Source organism: Oncorhynchus nerka, linkage group LG13, assembly GCF_034236695.1.
Source record: "Oncorhynchus nerka isolate Pitt River linkage group LG13, Oner_Uvic_2.0, whole genome shotgun sequence".
Classification (NCBI taxonomy): Eukaryota; Metazoa; Chordata; class Actinopteri; order Salmoniformes; family Salmonidae; genus Oncorhynchus; species Oncorhynchus nerka.
The window spans coordinates 53,060,254-53,081,296 of NC_088408.1; the positions used below are offsets into that span (position 1 = coordinate 53,060,254).

Here is a 21,043-nt window from a genome sequence, read left to right on the forward strand (position 1 = left end):
GCTCCTTTCATAGTCATACTCTCAAAGGCTTACCTCAGTCTCAAAGTGTCAGAGTTGAGCTCTGTGCAGGAAAATCCCCTCGGTGTGAGATAGTGGAGCAAGGTGTGCAAATCCAGGAAGATATTCTAACAGGTAGGTGGAATGGGAACAGACTTTGCAGACACTGCAATAATCTTCTTACAAAGTGGTTAAAAAAGGTCAGAATAATTCATGATGCTTTCAAAATCTCAACTTCCATGATTGATTGGAGTGCATCTTTGACATATGCTGTAGATTCATTCCCTGCTGCCATTTCTAAATAATATTATTATTATTGCTATACAGGCTGCCGAGAAGGAATGTGTGTCAGTAACACTACACTGTCTCACGATATACCTTTTTTCAGAAACTGATAAATGCAACCTGTTAAATGTATTGATTGGAGCTATTGATTCTTATTTTCCTGATTTTAACAATATACTGCTACATAAAGATGACAATCTATATCCAGAAGATTTTTCAGCCCTGCATATATATTCATGCTCTCAGGCTGACTCAGCATATTTAGTCCAAGGCAAAACAGGGAGGGAGGCAGAGACCGTTTTCAATTCACGCTACTGTTTTTGGATTGACTGATTCAATTCCATCTGATGAGAATATTATTCAATTGTGAACATGAATATTTATCTGTAAAATTAATCTCCCTGTCAGACTTTTTAAATTAAGCTGTGTTGTGTATGCTATGGAACAATGAATTTGTATTATTTAATTTTTTACAGGACGTCTGACTAAAGAGAAGATTCAGACACCCAAGTCTCATCCTGCTTACCCTGAGGAAAAGAGATCGCCTGAAAAGAATGGCAATAAAGAAACACTTCCCCCTTTACTCAATGTGGCCTCGTCTCTTGAGAATGTTTCCATATGTCCATCATTCTCAAACACTCCGAAAGCAAAAAGAGTCACTGTAAGTTCCATGACAGGATCTTCTTTCCTGTCCAATAGCAAGGAGCTCTTTGAAGACTGCCAGAAGAGGTATGAGGGACAGAGGAATGCACAGGATCAGGAATTACCAATGACATCCTGTGCTAATCGCGATGCTGTCGACACGGACTTCGCTATAGAGGCGATGTGCGACCCAGTAATTCTCAATGTACAGAACGACCAAAGATCACAAGGTCTATTGCCGTTAAGCAATCATGGCGAGGCCAATCACCAGTTAACCAGTACAGGGACTGAGGAGTGTTTGGTATCCCACCCTGGCAGCACCATAATAGAACCTAAAGAAGCTGAACAAACAATGAAGACCAACATATTTGTATCCAACAGAGGAAGTCTGTTCAGTGCAACCTTTGTCCACAGCATAGGCAATAGTGACACAAAGATGAGTCGTGAAAGCCCCTTGTGTGATGACAGTGTCTCTGAAACAGGGGATGATTTAGATGCCTTTTCTTCCAGCAGTGACTGTCTGACCTACATTGAGGACGAGGAGAAGGCTGTTATAGATGGAACGAGAGGCGGAGGAAACACACGCATTCCACACTTCACCAAAAGGTCAAAAAATGGATCACAAACTCAGCCTTTATGTCTAAATCCAGCAAGGATATACCACTCTTCTTTGAGTAAGCCATTCGCTCAGTCGTGCATTCCACTGGTTTTACAGATGTCCAAACCAGTTACTAGAGGGTGGTCAAAAACAACTGTTTCTGAGGAGGGTCTGTCAGAAATACTTTCCCCAGTGGATGAGGTTCTGTCCTATGGAAGCTACGAGCTCCCTCCACCTGTTGTGCACTGTGCAGGATATGGGAGTGTTAGCTCCACTCTGCTACCTCCCCAACCTGCTTTTGAGGTGATCACAAGTGAAGAGGAATTCCCGCCTTCTTCTGAAGGAAATTATCTGTGTCTCAAAGAAGATCCATCCATTAACAGTGAGCTTGTTCCTCCTCTCCCTGATGATAAGAGACCACATATAAACAACACAAAAAACTCTGGTGAAACTAACAAAGACCTTGCTGAAGGTCAGAATGTTTTTGACAGAACTGAGAACTCCAGCTTGGTTCCAGCGGAAGAGGATGTCACAGACTCGCTCTTCTACGTTGACATTGGCGACAAGGTTCTTGTCTGCCTTTCCAGACCTGGTGTGCTGAAATACAAGGGGCCGGCAGCATTTGCTGGTGGCCTTTGGGCAGGTGTGGTGCTGGACAGGCCAGAAGGAAACCACAACGGGACCTTTAGAGGGGTGAAATATTTCAGATGTGATAGGAACTGTGGTGTTCTGGTCCGAGCGGAGGACATCTCTCCTTTACGAGGGACACAAGACAGTGATCTGGATACTGAGGCTGAGGAGGATCCCTTCTCAGATGAAGAACCACCAAACTGCTTGAAATCACAAGAGGATGGATTGAAAGAAGATGAAGCCTCAGGTGGACCATTGGAAGGCAACATAGACGGGGGACAAAATAAACCAATCAATGATCCTTTAACTACTAAAATGACCTATAAAGAGGGACAATTACAAGAGAAATGGTGCCAAAACCCTCAACTTGATTGTTGTAACAAGACACCTGAGGCATCAAGTTCATCCACCCCTATGCCTGTATCATCATTATTTCAAGTGAGTTTTGTCTTAATCAGACCGTGTAATAGCACAATTGAGGCAAACCAAAGTCATCACAGACTTTTACCTTGGGGGTATTTGATGTGTCTTTAGAGTGCCAGACCTACTTTAAATTCCTTAAAAATGCTTGCTCGTCAAACTATTTATTGGTCCTATTTTGCAGATTGGTTTTGATTCATGCCGCCAAACAGCAGGACACAACATGAGCTCTAGTTTTGACATAAACTCTTGGGTGGAAAGTTTGACTGAGGAGCTGATCCAAGACCTTATAATGGATGCTCTAGAGATAAGGATGAGAAACAGAGAGAAAGGCTTGCTCAAAGAGGACAACAAACAAATTGATGTGAGTAAAGTTTTACATTTTTTGTTTTTTTTTACATCACCTTCCCAAAACAAACAGCATAGACCAGCATAAATGTTAAGCTTTTCCATACTTGTCTATTCGGTTTCATGCTGGTCGGATTCTGGTCAAGCTGGTCTAACCAGCATAATTTAGCTGTTTTTTCTGGCTGACCAGCACGGTCTAGCGGGTTATGATGGGAGACCAGCATGGTCAAGCGGGTTATGCTTAGAGACCAGCTTTTGTTGTGTTTTCACTGGTGAAAAGCCTGTATTGTGCTTCCACTGGTGGCCAGCCTCCACTGTGTTTTTGCTGGTGGCCAGCCTCCACTGTGTTTTCGCTGGTGACCAGCCTACACTGTGATTTGGAAATTGGGGCCAGCATAAACTAAAGCAAAACCAGAATCAAGTAATGTTTTATACTGGCTTGCAAAGGGATGTTCCATTCCTATTGGAAACCAGCCAGAGTTTATTCCCACAATCTGCATTCAGAATGACTGCCAAGGTTAGAAAGACTACCAAACCATCTAAACTGGAACAACCATTTCACTAATGGGTATAATAAGGTCAACTAACAGATTGGATTAGTTTAGACCCCCCCATGTGCAACAGCAGTGTCTACTTTTTTATGTCAGTCACTGACTGTTACTCAATTAGGCATTACTCAATTGGGCATAAATTATTCTATACAGCTATCTAGGCTTGTAGTAATCATGGCCAAATTACCGATTTGGGGGCCCTCACTTATTTTGTGTTCATGCTCACTCAGACATCATATTAACATGGCAAAAGTCAGGGCTTTGACTGCATGTGTGGGTCTGTATGTGGGTAAACAGACCAATGAGTCACTGCCACCACTCATGATGAGTTCCTACTTTTTGTGGGGCCCCCCATCAAAGTTTCCCAACCCTGCTGTAGGGGATCCATTTAGAGTTCCATTTAAACCAACTCATGAAGAACCATCTGGCTCCGTGTAGAGTTAATGACAGGTTCTACAGCTTAAGTGTTTTCGGGAAGTTTTCCGACCACTTGACTTTTTCCAAATTTTGTTACGTTTACAGCCTTATTCTAAAATTGATTTAAAAAAAATCTTCATCAATCTACACACAATACCCCATAATGACAACGTAAAAACAGTTAAGACATTTTTGCTAATTTATTAAAAATGTAACCCTGAAATGTTACATTTACATAAGTATTCAGACGCTTTAGTCAGTACTTTGTTGAAGCACCTTTGGCAACGATTATAGCCTTAAGTCTTCTTGGGTATGACGTTACAAGCTTGGCACACCTGTATTTGGGGAGTTTCTCCCATTCTTCTCTGCAGATCCTCTCAAGCTCTGTCAGGTCTCTACAGAGATGTTAGATCCGGTTCATGTCCGGGCTCTGGCTGGGCCACTCAAGGACATTCGGAGACTTGTCCCCGAAGCCACTCCTGCAATGTCTTGGCTGTGTGCTTAGAGTCGTTGTCCTGTAGGAAGGTGAACCTTTGCCCCAGTCCTGATCACTCAGCAGCAGGTTTTCATCAAGCATCTCTCTGTACTTTGCTCTGTTTATCTTTCCCTCGATCCTGACGATTTTACCAGTCCCTGCCCCTGAAAAACATTCCCACAGCATGATACTGCCACCACCGCGCTTCACCATAGGGATGGTGTCAGGTTTCCTCCAGACGTGACGCTTCGCATTCAGGCCAAAGAGTTTACTCTTGGTTTCATCAGACCAGAGAATCTTGTTTTAGGTCTTTAGGTGCCAAAGTGGGCTGTCATGAGCCTTTTACTGAGAAGTGGCTTCCGTCTGGCCCCTCTACCATAAAGGCCTGATTGGTGGAGTGCTGCAGAGATGGTTCTCCTTCTGGAAGGTTCTCCCATCTCCACAGAGGAACTCTAGAGCTCTGTCAGTGACCATCGGGCTCTTGGTCACCTCCCTGACCAAGACCCTTCTCCCCCGATTGCTCAGTTTGGCTGGGTAGGTTAAGTTACCGGCTACAGTAAGTTACCGGCTACTGAGTTGTAGTAAAAATACAGAATTTTTACAGTTGAATGAAGGTGTTATTGTTGTAAAATGTCTTGCTGTTGTTTACCTCACTGCACTTCAAAATGTAGACAATGTGCTGGCGGGGGATCATATTTGGGGGCACGGTCTAAAATATTTTTATATTCATACCAACCATATATGGAAGTGTTGTACCAGCTTACGTGGTTTTATTGTTATGTTGAACAAGCACATAATTTGTCCATGCCTAGTTCTACAATCTTTGCAAGAGGTTGCCATGTATGCTGCCAACATGTTACTGGCAGTTAGTGACGTTACGTTTGATACTGGGAGCTCTGAGGCATGCGTCGTAATTGCTAAGCAGTTAACTTTGAAGAACATCCTCAATGACTTCTGAAGCTTCTTTAGATCACATACTTTTTCAAACCATATGTTGCACAATGCGAGATCCCACTGATTTCGCCATGGTTCCGGTGCTTTCTTCAATTCCAAGCTGCTTTCAATCAATGACCTCTACTGGACACAGTACTTACAAAATAAATATATGTGTAGGTACAGTTGAAGTCAGAAGATTACATGCACCTTAGCCAAATACATTTAAACTCAGTTTTTCACGATTCCTGACATTTAATCCTGGTAAAAAATATCTGTGTTAGGTCAGTTAGGAACACCACTTTATTTTAAGAATATGAAATTTCAGAATAATAGCAGAGATTTATTTCAGCTTTTATTTATTTCATCACATTCCCAGTGGGTCAGAAGACAACATAGACTCAATTAGAATTTGGTAGCATTGCCTTTAAACTGTTTAACTTGGGTCAAACGTTTCAGGTAGCCTTCCACAAGCTTCCCACAATCAGGTGGGTGAATTTTGGCCCATTCCTCCTGACAGAGCTGGAATATCTGAGTCAGGTTTGGAGGCCTCCATGCTCACACAAGCTTTTTCAGTTCTCTCCACAAATGTTCTATAGGATGGGGTCAGGGCTTTGTGATGGCCTCTCCAATAGCTTGACTTTGTTGTCCTTCAGCCATTTTGCTACAACTTTGAAAGTATGCTTGGGGTCATTGTCATTTGGAAGACCCATTTGCGACCAAGCTTTAACTTCCTGACTGATGTCTTGAGATGTTGCTTCAATATATCCACATAATTTTCCTACCTCATGATGCCATCTATTTTGAGAAGTGCACCAGTCCCTCCTGCAGCAAAGCACCCCCACAACATGATGCTGCCACCCCCGTGCTTCATGGTTGGGATGGTGTTCTTCGGCTTGCAAGCATCCCCCTTTTTCCTCCAAACATAACGATGGTCATTATGGTGTAACAGTTCTATTTTTTTCATCAGACCAGAGGACATTTCTCCAAAAAGTATGATCTTTGTCCCCATGTGCAGTTGCAAACTGTAGTCTGGCTTTTTTTATGGCGGTTGTGGAGCAGTGGCTTCTTCCTTGCTGATCTGCCTTTCAGGTTATGTCGATATAGGACTCGTTTTACTGTGGATATAGATACATTTGTACCTGTTTCCTCCAGCATTTTCACAAGGTCCTTTGCAGTTGTTCTGGGATTGATTTGCACTTTTCACACATAAGTGCGTTCATCTCTAAGAGACAGAACGCATCTCCTTCCTGAGCGGTATGACTACTTCGTGGTCCCATGGTGTTTAAACTTGCGTACTATTGTTTGTACAGATGAACGTGGTACCTTCAGCCATTTGGAAATTGCTCCCAAGGATGAACCAGACTTGTGGAGGTCTACAAAAAAAAATTCTGAGGTCTTGGCTGATTTCTTTTGATTTTCCCGTGATATCAAATAATTGGAAAAATTACTTGTGTCATGCACATAGTAGATGTCGTGACCGACTTGACAAAACTATAGTTTGTTACCCACAAATTTGTGGAGTGTTTAATACATACAGTTGAAATCAGAAGGTTACATACACATACACACATTTTTCAAACATCCTAAGTAATGCCATAAATTCACTGCTTGAAAAATAGTCAACTTGATGTCAAAAAGGGAAGCATGATGTTAGATGAAAACCTGGTATTCCTATTGATTGTAGGCTACTAAAGCCAACAACTTATCACTGCACCACAGAGTTTTGATGAAAACAGTGGAGAAAAATAAATGTTTCTGATAATCACAAGCTTTTATTTATTCCTGAGAGGCAGATGTCACTGATGTGTGTTGTGAACAGATAATGAAGCACGGAGTAATGAACCATTTTTCTGCACAATTTCTTGAAAGCGCCGAAGCCTTCAGAAAGCCTCGGTTTCCCATCACCACTGAGAGTTAGTTGCCAGTGAGTTACTAGCAGTTTCTGGCTATTAAGTTACTTTGAATTTTACAATAACTTACTGACAGCTGATTACTAATTAGATAACGCAAAATTCACAGCAACTTCCAGGGAACTAACTTTCATTAAATTATTGTGAAATGCCGTAACCTCTTAACAGTGCATCACTTTAATGTCACATGCTCTTACAAAGATTGCAGAACTGACCGTGTTAAAAGATGTGCTCAACCTTTGACAAAATAACTACTGATGTTACATTTGATACCATAGATCCAAAGGCATGTGTCACAATTGTCAAGCAGTGTACTTCAAAGCAGTATGCCGATGCCTGTATCATAAATTATTATTATTTTGAAAAGCAGTTGTCACTCATGTACACCGTGTTAATCAAAGCCTCACGTATTAACCATAATTTCAAAACAATTGGCTGCATAGACTCATTGGTTCAGAAAGATTTGTTTAATAACCCGTTAGTGATCTCTTTGCGCGCCAATCCCTTTAGCGGGATGGATTTGAAAACATCCAGTGAAATTGCAGAGGTCCAAATTCAAACTACAGAAATGTCAATATTCAAGATAACCGAAAATATAAGTGTAATACATCAAAATAAAGCTTAACTTCTTGTTATTAAGGAACATTTGCTATCTAACTGGGAGTCTCCTGCGTGAAAGCATCTGAAGTTCTTCAAAGGTAAATGATTTAATTTGGTTGCTTTTCTTATTTTCGTGAAAATATTGCCTGCTGCCAGCAGAGCCTAGCCTAGCATTATGCCATGATAAACTTACACAAATGCTTATCTAGCGTTGGCTGTAACGCATATTTTGAAAATCTGAGATGACAGTGTTGTTAACAAAAGGCTAAGCTTGTGTTTGAATATATTTATTACATTTCATTTGCGATTTTCATAAATAGGAAAAGTTGCGTTATGGTAATGCACTTGAGGCATCCGGATACGGGATTGCTAGTCGCAAGAAGTTAATTCAGCCGCAGTGTCAGATTTCAAAAAGGCTTTACGGCGAAAGCGGACCATGCGATTATCGGCATGTGGTGACACAAAAGTAAGAAATAACGATACCTTTGAATATCTTCTTCTGTTGGCACTCCAAAATGTCCCAGAAACATCACAAATGGCCCTTTTTGTCGATAATGTTCCACTTTATATCCTCAAAATGTCAATTTATTTGGCACGTTTGATTCAGAAATACACCGGTTCCAACTCACCCAACATGACAACAAAGTATCTAATAAGTTACCTGTAAACTTGGTCCAAACATTTCAAACAATGTTCCTAATCCAACCTCAGGTATCCTAAAATGTAAATAATCAATACAATTGAAAACTGTTTCCAAAACCGGATAAAAAAAACGTGAAACTCGTTCCAGTTCACTCGCACCAAACAGTAGAGTCCACATGGAGTTACACTTACAAAGAATAGCACTACTTCTTCATTTCTCAAAAGAAAAAAAACATCAACCAATTTCTAAGACTGTTGACATCTAGTGGAAGCCATAGGAACTGAAACGAGGTTCCTATTAAATAGGGCTTCCCATAGAAAATAATGGTAAATACTATGACCTCAATTGACCTCAATTTCCCTGGATGGTTTGTCCTCGGGTTTCGCCTGCCAAATCAGCTCTGTTATACTGACAGACATTATTTTAACAGTTTTACAAACTTTAGAGTGTTTTCCATCCAATTCTACCAATTATATGCATATCCTAGCTTCTGGGCCTGAGTGACAGGCAGTTTTCTTTGGGCACACTTTTCATCCAGATGTGAAAATACTGCCCCCTATCCCTAAGAGGTTTTAAACATCAGTTCCACCTACGGTTGGCACAAATGGACAAATATTAGACCACACCCCAAAATATTTAGTGATCCCCACAGGTACATTGCCCTCACCTATATTTCAAAGCGCAGAGATTTTTGTGCTTTATATTCACAATACTGTGTCGAAAAATGTACCGTTGTAGTAGATTATCTGCACATGTACCCTAAAAAAGTTCCTATGTGTGCCTTTGACCTTTTTGTACCCCAGGGAACAACACTGTACTGTACCTGCACTGTACATTCTTGGTAATAAAGATGTACATGGTGGCACTTCTGAAACATTAACTTGTTATGGCTGCAATCCCGCTAACGGGATCGTATGACAACAGTGAAAATAGAGGGCGCCAAATTCAAACCACAGAAATCTCATAATTACAATACCTAAAACATATGTGTCTTATATCATTTTAAAGTTTATCTTGTTGTTAATCCCACCAAAGTTTTCGATTTCAAATATGCTTTTCAGCAAAAGCACTACAAACGATTATGTTAGGTCTCCACCAAACCACAATAAGCAAAGCCATTTTCCAGCAAAATATAGTATTCACAAAAAGTAGAAACAGAGATAAATTAATCACTAACCTTGAATTATCTTCATCAGATGACACTCATAGGACTTCATGTTACACAATACATGCATGTTTTGTTTGATAAAGTTCATATTTATATTAAAAAATCTGAGTTTACATTGGCGTATTAGATTCACTAGTTCCAAAAACTTCAAGTGATTTTGCATAGCCACATCGTTTCAACAGAAATACTCATCATAAATGTTGATGATAATACAAGTTATACACATGGCATTATAGATATACCTCTCCTTAATGGAACCGCTGTGTCAGATTTCAAAAAAAGTTTACGGAAAAAGCAACCCATGCATTAATCTGAGACCGATCTCAGAACAGTAGCCAAATTAGCCACCATGTTCGAGTCAACAGAAACCAGAAAATACATGATGAATGTTTCCTTACCTTTGATGAACATCAGAATGCAGTCCTAGGAATCCCAGGTCCACAATAAATGCTTGATTTGTTCGGAAATGTCCGTTAGTTATGTCCAATTAGCTACTTTGGTTAGCGCGTTTGGTAAACAATTCCAAAGTCACAAAGCTATAACGTGACGAATGTCCAAAAGTTCCGTAACAGTCAGTAGAAACATGTCAAACGATGTACTGAATTAATCTTTAGAATGTTGTTTACATATCTTGAATAACGTTCCAACCGGAGAATTAGATTGACTTCAGATGACTGGTGGAACGCAGGTCCTTCCCCTGTGAACGCGCATGGTGAAAGCATGGTCAACTCGTGGCAGTGGTGACTATTTCCTGTCTCATTCAACCCCCCTTCACATTAGAGTCATAAGACAAAGTTCTATTTGACTGTTGACATCTAGTGGAAGGCGTAGGAAGTGAAAACTCATCCATATCTCGCTGTAATTTCAATGAGAGCTTGTTTGAAAATCTGCCACCCCCAGAACAAATACATACAGGAAGTGGAATTTCTCAGGTTTTTGCCTGCAATATGAGTTCTGTTATACTCACAGACATAATTCAAACAGTTTTAGAAACGTGTTTGCTATCCAATACTAATAATAACATGCATATATTAGCAACTGACACGGAGGAGCTGGCCGTTTACAATGGGCACCTTTTCATCCAAGCTACTCAGTACTGCCCCTGCAGCCATAAACAGTTAACGCACTTCGACCCCATGGCTTGCAAATTCAAATCCTAAAAGCCCTTATGCACACTTTACTTCAAGTGTCCTTGAGCACTGCTATTTTAAAGTTGGTGTTGTCAGATAATCTGAAAATTATTGACTTGATTCTGAGCAATGTTTATCAAAGTGCATAAATGTATTCTTCATTAAATCTGTGACCAATCTCTGTCATGCCGACAGACCTGATGATGTTTCAGGAAATTCTGGTCAGAAGCAACCAAGAGGTTATGAGTTTAAATCTCAAATGAGGAATAGTCTCAAGTAACCTGCTTTCAGCAGTATATTGTCCTTCTACAGCAATAACACTTTTTTTCAGCTGTAAAAATTCAGTAGTGTTGGTGTTTAATTTACTTTCAATGCAACTAATACTATTTTAGTGTACCGTAAAAAGGACAAGAACTTTTTACAGTTTTTCTCAATTGCTAAAACACAATTTCTGAAACCTTGCTCCATTTCCTGAAAACATTAAACACAAAACCTCATCTTCAAGCACTATTTCCATAACCTCTGACTCCTCTCGCAAAATGAAACATTCGCCTCGAAACAATTTTACCTGTGTTCAAAATCAAACACTGCTCTCAAATCATAAGCAAAGTGATCAAAATGATATACACTCTCAAGCAGTCAGTAAACAATACACCAAAAAATTGAAAACACATTGTTCAAAAAAAAGATTCATATTTTTCCGTCATTGTCTTTTGATGAACGAAAACATGTTCTATCATAGTAGCTCAAAATTGATCAGAAATTACTACTCTGTTTTGCTCTTTGCGATTTAGTTTTTTGTTCTTCCTCCTCCTTGTACCCCTATTTCTACAGTACTGTACCCTGCATCTCACAAACGTATCCTTTGTCTCTGTGATACTGTAATTCTTGTTCTTTGTTGATATGAGCCTGTAACCAGTCAAAATCTATTGAGCAGTCAGTACTGTTAAGAAATGGAAAGCACAATGTTCAGGGCCATACAATTTGTCCATTGTACAGTATAAGGCCTAAAATGCACTGTACTACAGTATACAATACTAAAAGGGACAAAAATCAAAGGAGTAAACATGTGATCAATGTGCTTCTTCTTGTCGTTGGGCTGGGTCAGGCCAGAGCACTTCGTCGACATCACAAGCAATATTGTCCCTCCTGAGGCAACGGAGGAAGAAGCCTCTTGTGTGCCGTATCCAGCCCTGACATGATTCCTCACCTATATCACCACAGGCTAAATCCATGGCTTGCAGCAGATTTACTCTGGTGTAGGGTTGTCTATCATACACTTTCCATCTCCAAGAGGAGAAAAACTCCTCAATCGGATTCAGGAAAGGCAAGTATGGAGGGAGGTACAAGTTCATAAACTGCCCATTGATGTTAAACCATTCCCTTACCTGAGCAGCTCGGTGGAAACTGACATTGTCCCTCACTATCACATAGGTGGGAATGGTATTCTCATTTAGCTTTTGACCCTGCTGCTCTTGAACCTGCTGCTCAAAAAAATATATCTTAGATTGGCAATAAATCTTAGAAGGTGCTGGGTGTTATATGGCCCGAGTGTAACATGGTGATGTAGAACACCACGGTTGCTGATAGCAGCACAGATTGTGACATTGCCACCTCGTTGACCAGGGACTTCAACAATGGCCTACTGTCCAATCATGTTTCGGCATCTCCTTCTCCTCTTTGTTAGATTGAAGCCTGCTTCAAATCAAATTTATTTATATAGCCCTTCGTACATCAGCTGATATCTCAAAGTGCTGTACAGAAACCCAGCCTAAAACCCCAAACAGCAAGCAATGCAGGTGTAGAAGCACGGTGGCTAGGAAAAACTCCCTAGAAAGGCCAAAACCTAGGAAGAAACCTAGAGAGGAACCAGGCTATGTGGGGTGGCCAGTCCTCTTCTGACTTCATCGACAAAGATGAACTCATTGGGCCTGTCCAAGGATTCCAAGTCAAATATTGTCTGTGTAGAAATACAATATACTGTATGTAGGATTTTGTAAGTCATACAGAGACAGTGCTATACTGTAGAGTACAATTAAGGCTTCTGATTCACATACATTGTATGTACTGAAGAGTAATGTCATTCACATAGTATGTGTTAGTACTGTAGACAATCTGGATTACACTTACTTGCATATACTGAGCTTGCAGTTATTTTACCCTTGGTGAGTTGCGTTCAAAAGGTACTCTGTATACTTGTTTCATTCACATCCTGTTACGATGGAGGACACGGTCAGTTGTGGAAATGCTCACACTGTTGATTCCCTGGAAGTGTGCGTTGTCTTGTATCACTCGTTCCTGGATTTCTCTGAGTCGTATTGCATTATCTTGAAGGATCATGCCAACTATAACGGCCTCTTGCTCCCGAGTGAATATAGCTGTCCTTCCACCTGCATGTGGCAGTCTTGCAATTCTACAAAAAGTAGTTGTGCAGTTACAAAACATATTCATGCAGTACAATACATACAGTGATTAACTTTACAAATGTCTATTGAAACAGCTGCATATAGTGTAGTATAGTACATTTGCAATTACAAAAATACAGTAGTATACTGTACCTGTTCTCTTCTCTGAATGTCCTTACTATGGTGGACACAGAAAATCGACTCAAATTGGGTTTACTCTAAGTCCTGCTTCCCTCATTGTCAGTCCATGGACAAGAACATGGTCTATAACTGTTGCTCGAATTTCATCAGATATTTCCACTCTTTGTCTTCCTCTTCGTCTTCCTCTTTCTTGCCTTCCTCCTCGTCGCCCACCTCGCATACGTCCTCGTCCTCTCACATAGTTTATTCTATCCATTCTCAGACTTTCTCCTTCCCACCTTCAACAACCTGTTCGCTCTCTGAACTGGCTTATATTGGTTGTGTCGCATCATTTGAAACAGTTTAAATCAATTTTGAGTGGTTGTGTTCAAGCAATGACATGTGTTCTCTATTTGTATTTGATTGCCACTTCTGTTTACCAGTATGGATGACATGTGCATTAGAGTGCAGAATGTGTTTTGAGAATGAGAATGTGTTTAGAGTTTTGCTGAAAAGTCTAAGTGAGATCTGCAAATTGTGTTTTACCATGTGAAATGGTTTAAGGTATGGACAACAGACTGCATAATTAGCTAAATGAGTCCAGGCAACTGAGAACTTTGTTCAGCCAATGGGTTTTAGTGTTTTAGCAATTGAGAAAAACTGTAACAGTGTAGCATTTCATGGCATAAAAATTAAAACATGGTGGAGAGGGAAAGAACAGGATGATTCTTAACAGACAGATGGTTCTCAGCAGTAAAGAGCCCTTTCTGAAATGCAAAAACACATATCACCCTCACCCCTGACAAATAACATTTTGGTCGTTGTTGTGTATTCTGGTCCAGTGGTCCAGTCCAGCTCAGTGGTCACCAACCGGTTGATCGCAAAACATTTCAGTAAATAGGTGCACCTGATTCAGCTGTCCTGCGCACCAGGTTGGTAAAGTGTTTCCATTTTGAACCATTTCATGCGTTTGAAGATACAAACTATGCCCTCCCGGTGGGCCAGAAAGCAAATCACATGCACTATAGGCCTACCACTGGTCAATCGGATGGCTCAGATTAACATGTCTGCTGTAATGTAGCAGGTGTAAATGAAAGCTAAAGCAAAGTTGATACTGTGCGATTTAAAAACTTTTAAAACCATGACTAGAGAAACTATCAACAAATACAGCAAAAAGCTGCTGTTTTTTGCGCTACAACGATCACTGCAGCTGTAATGAATGAGTATTGCATTGTTATTATTAGCAACTTGGGTATTTTCTTTAGATTATATAATAACATTTTATTTTATTAACAACATGGATTTGTGCATGAGGCAGAAATAATGCGATGTGACTCGAGTTTTGCTATCAGCTGGAATACGGTGTCCTTTTTTGGTCAGTGTCAGAGGAGGAAAGGGAAGAGCAGAGGGAAATTGAGAGGTGGACCCTGTCTGCTGCTCTCTCTTCACTGAGAATGACCATCAGATTCAGGCACCATCATTCCAGTAAAATCAAAAGGAAATTATTTAAATGTATGCTCACTCAGCTGTGCCTCACAAGTAATACAACAACTGATCTATTACTGTGTGATCATATAGCTTACCTCAACTACAAAAAATGTATAATAAAAAAAAATTGTCCAAACGACATTGCATTGGCAGGGCAATTCAAGCAAAGCCAATATGAAGTGATAATGTATTAGGTTTATAGGTTACAGCAAACTTCATTGCTACAGTACAGTACTGTTTAATAGGTTAGTGTTGCATAGGCTTATACATAGGCTTATATATCATGTAAAAAGTTTTTAAAAATAAAATAAATCTTAGAGGGAGATCTCAGCTTGCATTTTGACTCAGACAGTGATCTGGTGACCACTGGTCTAGCTATCATACTTCCCAGCATGCTCTATTGCAGATTGTTTCAAAATCTGTGTTTTTGCATGTACATTGATTTATTAATTAATCAATTCATTCATCTTATGCTACAGATGAATAACATATTTTTTCTAAACTAATACAATTTGATAGGTGGGTTTATTGCATCTGTTACTGAAATTATTGTTCCAGTTTAAATGCTTTAGGTAGTCTTGTTTACATATTTTTTTCTACTTGGCAGTCATACTGAATGCAGATTTTAGGTGAATAAAAATTCAAATGATTGGATATCCCGACTAAGGCTGGATTCCAATAGGAATTAGACATCACTTTGCAAACTATTGATGGGCATTCCGGCTCTTTTCAGTGAGCTGGCTCATTCGGCTCAACTCACCAAAAAGAGCTGGCTCTTTTGACTCCCAAACGGCTCTTTGAAAAAATATGATTGGTGTTAAAACAATTCTAATTAAATTATTAAATTAAATCATACTCTACCTTAAATGGAAGACAGGCATGCATCAGAACACAGAGGTTTCAAAATAAGAGGCTCTTCCTGATTGGATTATCCTCAGGCTTTCGCCTGCAATATCAGTTCTGTTATACCCACAGACAATATTTTTACAGTTTTGGAAACGTTAGAGTGTTTTCTATCCTAATCTGTCAATTATATGCATATTCTAGCATCTAGTCATGAGAAATAGGCCGTTTACTTTGGGAACGTCATTTTTCCAAACATAAAAATAGTGCCCCCTAATTTCAAGAGGTTAACCACAATGTATTTAAAAATGCATTAGTTTGTTATGAAAAAGAAATCCATTAAACATTTGCATTTAATTTCATAAGGTACAGGGGGGCAGCACTTTCACTTTTGGATAAATAACGTGCCCAATTTCAACTTCCTGCTACTCATGCCAAGAATATAAGATATGCATATTAGTAGTAGATTCAGATAGAAAACACTCTGAAGGTTCTAAAACTGTTTGAATCACGCCTGTGAGTATAACAGAACTTATATAGTAGGCAAAACCCAGAGGACTAACCATTCAGATGTTTTTTTTTAGGTCTCTGTCCAGTGAGTTCTCATTGGGAAACGATATTTCTTAGGCACTTGTTTGCAGTTCCTACCGCTTCCACTGGACGTCACCAGTTGTTGGAATTTGGTTGAGGTTATTCCTTTGTGCAATGAAGAAGTACGGCCATCTAGGAACTGGGTAACACTGTTGATTGAGAGTTGCGCAAGACTTGAAAAGTAGCGTTGGTTTGTTGTCTCCCTGTATTGAACACAGATAGACCCGTCTTCAATTTGATCGATTATTAACGTTTAAAAATACCTAAAATTGTATTACAAAAGTAGTTTGAAATGTTTTGGCAAAGTTTACAGGTAACTTTTGAAATATTTTGTAGTGACGTTGCGCAAATTGGAAGCTGTTTTTGTTTCGGGATCAAACTCACCAAAGAAATTGACATTTTGGATATATATGGACGGAATTAATCAAACAAAAGGATCAACTGTGATGTTTATGGGACATATTGGAGTGCCAACAAAAGAAGCTCGTCAAAGGTAAGGCATGATTTATATTTTATTTCTGCGTTTTGTGTAGCGCCTGCAGGGTTGAAATATGCTACTCTCTTTGTTTACTGTTGTGCTATCATCAGATAATAGCTTCTTATGCTTTCGCCGAAAAGCCTTTTTAAAATCTGACATGTCGGCTGGATTCACAACGAGTGTAACTTTAATTTAGTATCGTACATGTGTGATTTAATGAAAGTTTGATTTTATATCATTTTATTTGAATTTGCCGCGCTGCATTTTCCCTAGCTTTTGGCCAAGTGGGACGCTGGCGTCCCCTATCCTAGAGAGGTTTTAAAGTATAACTTTTTAATGTATATAAACAAAGTGCATATAAATCTAACCATTAAAAACTAATACAATCTGAACAGCATAATAGAATATTGCACCATATTAAAGAAAAATTAAGTAACAATTTGCAAAACTGCAGCATCCCACAAAGTGAAATAAATGTAAAAAAAGTAGGATGCTATTACACATGTGCATTAAAGTATAACTTTTTAAATGTATATAAACAAAGTGCATATAAATGTAACAATTTGAAACAAATACAATCTGAACAACCTAAAACATTAAACTGGTCCCTCTTTTCTCTCTTTATTGCTATGTTATAACCAGTAGCACACAGCAATGCTGGCCATATTTTTCTTTTATGAGAGGGCTGATGCGGTTTCCTCTCTCAGTAATTATTTGTCCCGTTTTCTAGAAGACCCTCTCAGAGGGAACGGAGGACTTTAGTAAGCCGTGGGTCGACCGAGGCCTCGTTCTTCCAACAGCTCAGAGGATCTGCAGATCGTTGGGGCTCCTCCAAATAGGATCAGACCTCCATTATGGCATCTGCTGAGGGATTCCTTCGTGCTGCATCCCCAGTTGCTCTCTCGTCAAACAGCAGACATTTGTGGCACTACTGCTGGTGCTTCTGCTCCATCGGATCCCTCTTCTTCCTGTTGTCATGGTGCCTGAGCCAGTTGACTACTGGGGCTGTCCCTCCCTGCTGCTGAGTTTATTCCTTGAAGAGCCTCATCAATTGCTCTGGCTCCACTGAAGGCTAACTGAAGGCTAACTTCTTAAACCTGGGGTGAAATGCAGCGGTTTCTGATAGCACGTGATTATATTCCATTGGAGGTGCTGGCTCCACCACTATCACTAGCAGGCTCGCTAGTTTCTCGAGGCGCCGCTACAGCTAGCTTCACAGTTGGGTGCACAGTTCGCTTATGCCGGAGTAGGTTGTGCGTAGAACCGGCTTCATATGAGATTTTGTTTTGGGAAATTCTAGACTGTGCTCTAACATTGTTTACATTATTATAAAGCAATTAAATGCTACTGTGCTTCCAACTCATTTTCCAGCTGTTGTTTTCACAGCTGTCCTTCCTCTCTCCTCGGCTGCTAAGTGTGTGGCTGTGAGTGAGTTGGCTCGGCCCTCCCTCACGCATCTTTGATTCATTGGTTGACACTGCATGTCTGATTGACAGGAACAACAGGTGAGGCTGTTAGTCTGAGCAGACAGTCAGAACGAATGTGTGTGCGATTGAACATTTAGGCCTATATCATTTTATATTTTTTTTCGTTCATTGAATTTGTTAATTCTATTCATTTAAATCTTTTGATTATTCATATCTTATTTTTTATTTATTTTTATAAATAGATTTGGCTCTTCTGTTATGCGAGCCGGCTCCCAACCGACACCTACAAGAGCCGGCTCTTAGAGCCGACTCGTTCGCGAACGACCCATCACTATTGCAAACCAGCATAACATCTTGTGGGTGACCAGCATATTCTGCTGGTCACTAGCAAACATACAGCGAAGGCTAGTCACCAGTGAAAACACAACAAAGAGTGGTCCATGCTGTTTTTTTCAGCAGGGAACCACCACAATGATGATTTCAAACCATAGAGATGCATAGAAGGTTCACTTGCCACAAATCTTGTTTTATAATGGGGAGTGTCGTGGCAGTTAATCCCCACCCTTGGCTTTATGGCCGTTCAGACTCCATCATAGTAGCTGGTATGCACCTTCTCTGTTTATTAAGAACTGCCAATGAGCTCAGTGAAGCAGGCAGATTGCTAACACAAACCTGGCATCCCCCGCTTGTAAAATGAGGGTGCCCTAATTTTAAATTGAGATACAGTAGCATGGGCGGCACTCAATTGCAGACTGTCAGAAATGTTCAGGGCAAAGATAGGTGTACCCTATGTCTATTCAAAACCTTCCATTTTCTGTTTGCGCCTATCGAAGGACATTTTTGGTTAGTAATGCAGTAATAGTTGTCTCTCTTGTTGTGATGTGTGTTTTGTACTATATTTATATTTTATTTATTTATTATTTTTAATCCCAGGACCCCGTCCCCGCAGGAGGCCTTTTGGTGGTCCATCATTGTAATTAAGAATTTGTTCTTAACTGATTTGCCTAGTTAAATAAAGGTTCAATAAAAATGAAATAAATAGAAAGAGTTTGTATACTGTACATGAATATGCAATGTGTAGGCCTATTACTTGTCTTTTTCTTTTGAATTATCGTTTATGTGATAGTTTTCTATGATTTTCAGACAGTAAAGAAGAAAGATGACAGCACAGCAAATAAGCTGTGTTTCATAGAACAGTGGCACGATACTCTCTGCTCTGCAGCTCCTGAGAAGGTTCAAATCCAGCCCCACGACTGTGACATAGTGTACAGACTGGTTGATACTGCCTTGGAAACCCTCTTAGGCCAAGCAAAGAGTACCATGATTTACAACCCAGAAGCACCAGGCTATATCATTGACGAAGAGAGTGTCAGAGTTTACGGACAGGTGAGAGTTTGTGTGCAATTATTGGATGATTGTTAACCTGGATGAATTCACAGATCAGGATGCTAATATTATGTATGTTTGAGGTCATTAGCCAACTGTATCTTACTCTAGATCATGCACCAACTCACCTCTGAGATTCTTCATGGGGTGTTGACCAATCACTTTGGGATTACAAGATCTATGTGGCAGACAAAAAATATACTCTCAAGTCTCCTATCAAGTAGAATCTTTCTCACCGACCTGAAGGTAACAAGTAGCCTTATGTCTGCTATATACACAATCTCATGTCTAAATAAATATGAAAATGAACATGGAACCTATGCATTTACCATATTTTGTGTGTTATGTATATTATATGGAATTATATAGAAAAATAACAATAACCCACTTGGTGTTGACTTTGTGCAGTAATCATCCCCTGTTGAACTTCTGAAGAGCATAAGAGCAAAAATGTCATAATTTGAAATGTAATGTCATATTTTGCAGGCTGCTGTTAAATCTGAGGTGCAGAAAGAGCTCAACTTGGAACGGACAGACCTTCAGATGAAAGAGATTCTCCTGACGTTGTGCAAATACAGGAGTACAAAGCGAGACAGAGTAGACTACATTCTGGTATGTGATAATAATTTTGTTCAAATGTCTTGGTGGGAACAGTTTATTGGTAGGCCTACATGAAAGATATTTAGAATATATGAGCATCAATAAGCCTAGCTAGGTTGTAGTGGGTGAAAGCATGCAGAACTTCCAGCAACAATGTTCAAGTTCATGATCACATTGAATCCTCAGATCCAAGAGCTTCACAAAGAAGAACTTCAGTGGGTGGACTACAGCGCTGACCAGATTACTGTGAAGATCAAACTGTCTGAGGAGATTTTCAGTCTTCTCCTAGAGGACACTATATCAGTTCTCAAACACATGTACATGACACCATCCTTTTGAACCTGAGAAAAAAGGTTACTGTTCCCTCAATAAAATATATCTTATTAATTGCCAATACATTCTCAAATGTTTTGAATTCAGTTACAATTACATGTATTGATTATCTATGATCGTTGAAGAATTTAAATAAATCACTCATATTGGAATTAATTTGACCCTACGTGTACATATTTTTATTGAGCATTCCTCCCTGATTGTCGGTCTATCAAGCAATAAGCACATAACCTCAATTAACCATTGCTGAGGAAACATAACACAATAATGTGCAACAAGGCTCCTGAAACCATATACAGTGCAGTGCCAAAAAGTGTACACCCTCTTGCACAATGTTCACATTTTGTTTACTTACAGCCTGGATTTTGGACACATTCAAGAACAACAGGTTTTCCAACAAAATAAATTGTGAGATGGTTAGAACAAAGTTAATTAATATGCACCAGAGCCAGACACTATTGATCAGTCTTTTACTGGAGAAGAAGGAAACTGCATCATCATGAGGCCAATCTGAGATTCAAACAACAACAAAGTGGTCACCCGGCTGAGGAGACTGGGCCTGAGACTGTTCTTGACTTCTGACCTGATTTTTACAGGGTTTTTGCTAAGTGGGATGCTTTTG

General features: G+C 39.8%; 1 protein-coding gene across 1 annotated transcript; it reads left to right on the forward strand.

The window, feature by feature from the left end:
- The first annotated feature begins 775 nt into the window (after nt 1–775).
- Nucleotides 776–20,487, forward strand: LOC115140532 (uncharacterized). Its single transcript, XM_029678861.2, has 6 exons — nt 776–2,590; nt 2,757–2,936; nt 19,246–19,488; nt 19,600–19,734; nt 19,975–20,100; nt 20,275–20,487. Exons 1-6 carry the CDS (start codon nt 953–955, stop codon nt 20,425–20,427), a joined length of 2,475 nt encoding a protein of 824 aa, XP_029534721.2. The 5' UTR covers nt 776–952; the 3' UTR covers nt 20,428–20,487.
- Nucleotides 20,488–21,043: the final 556 nt, after the last annotated feature.